Genomic DNA, 1,077 nt, shown 5'->3' on the forward strand with positions numbered 1-1,077 from the left:
CCCGCCGCCGCCCCTCCATAACTCCATCCTTTGCTCGTCTCTCCCCCCTCCCTATCTCCCTCCCCCGCAGCTCCCTTCAGCACGTGGTCGGGTGCGGCCGTCTCCACCCTCTCCGCCTGCTCACAAACCGTGAGGTCGCTTCCAAGCTACCATCCAAGTCCTCACGGCGCCGCCAGGGCCCAACACCCGCCCGCCTTGTCGGGCGGCGGCGGCGGCGGATCTCACAGGCAGTTGCTGACGTCAATGTCATCGATCTCGTCCACTGCTACCGCCGCCCCCTCTCCCGCCGCCGTCGCCACGCAGTCGCCGCCAGCGCCGCCGACAACTCCCGTACAGCTATCACCGCCGACAGACGCTGCGGCGGAAGGCGTTACAGCGAGCGGCGATGTACGGGACGGATGCGGCGTCAATCGGGTGCCGCAGAGGCCCTCAGACATCGCGGAGCCGCCGCCGCTGCCGCCGCCGCCGCCGCCGCCACCATCGGGCCTGGCGCCGGTAGGTGCGGCGGTAATGGCGGCGGCAGCCAGACCAACGAACCAGCTGCCGTACGCACCGGTCGCGACGCAGGTTGAAGCTCCACCCCGGGGGCTTGTCGAAGGCCCTGCGCACCCAGCAAACGTAAGCGGCGTTGGCGGCGACAGTATCACATCGCGACGAACGACAGACGGTGTCACAGCCCTGGATGCTGATGCCGTACCGCAGATTCCCAGCACAGGCAGCGGGTACGATGTCTGCGCCCCTGTTTATGTGCCGTACGGTCGAGAGATGGGGCTCAGGGGAGGTGGTGCAAGAAGCGCCATTGTCGTCGTCGGCAGTAGCGGTGTCAGTGCAGGCGGCAGCGACGGCGGCGGTGGCGTTGGCAGTGGCACTCTGGGTAATAGGACGCTGTCGTGGGCCTTACGCACAGCGCCAGCGGGGTGGGATTCCGCGTTTTCCCATACGGGGTCGTTTCCCGATGGCGGCACCCGCCGCCGCCGCCGCCGCGCGGTGGCGGCGGCGGCGGCAGGGTCGCCGCCGGCACCGGCATCGAGGGTGGCGCCGAAACCTTGGAAGTAAACAGCGGCGCTCCCGTCGGCC

General features: G+C 69.5%; 1 protein-coding gene across 1 annotated transcript in view; it reads left to right on the forward strand.

The window, feature by feature from the left end:
- Positions 1–1,077, forward strand: part of VOLCADRAFT_98731 (uncharacterized protein) — a gene marked incomplete at both ends in the record, with an annotated part of 4,983 nt that overhangs the window by 563 nt on the left and 3,343 nt on the right. Inside the window, 3 exons of the mRNA XM_002957580.1 lie at positions 71–129; positions 304–495; positions 568–917. Of these exons, the coding sequence (XP_002957626.1) occupies positions 71–129; positions 304–495; positions 568–917 (601 nt within the window). The remainder of the gene's footprint in view (positions 1–70; positions 130–303; positions 496–567; positions 918–1,077) is intronic.

This window comes from Volvox carteri (assembly GCF_000143455.1).
Source record: "Volvox carteri f. nagariensis unplaced genomic scaffold VOLCAscaffold_76, whole genome shotgun sequence".
Lineage (NCBI taxonomy): Eukaryota > Viridiplantae > Chlorophyta > Chlorophyceae > Chlamydomonadales > Volvocaceae > Volvox > Volvox carteri.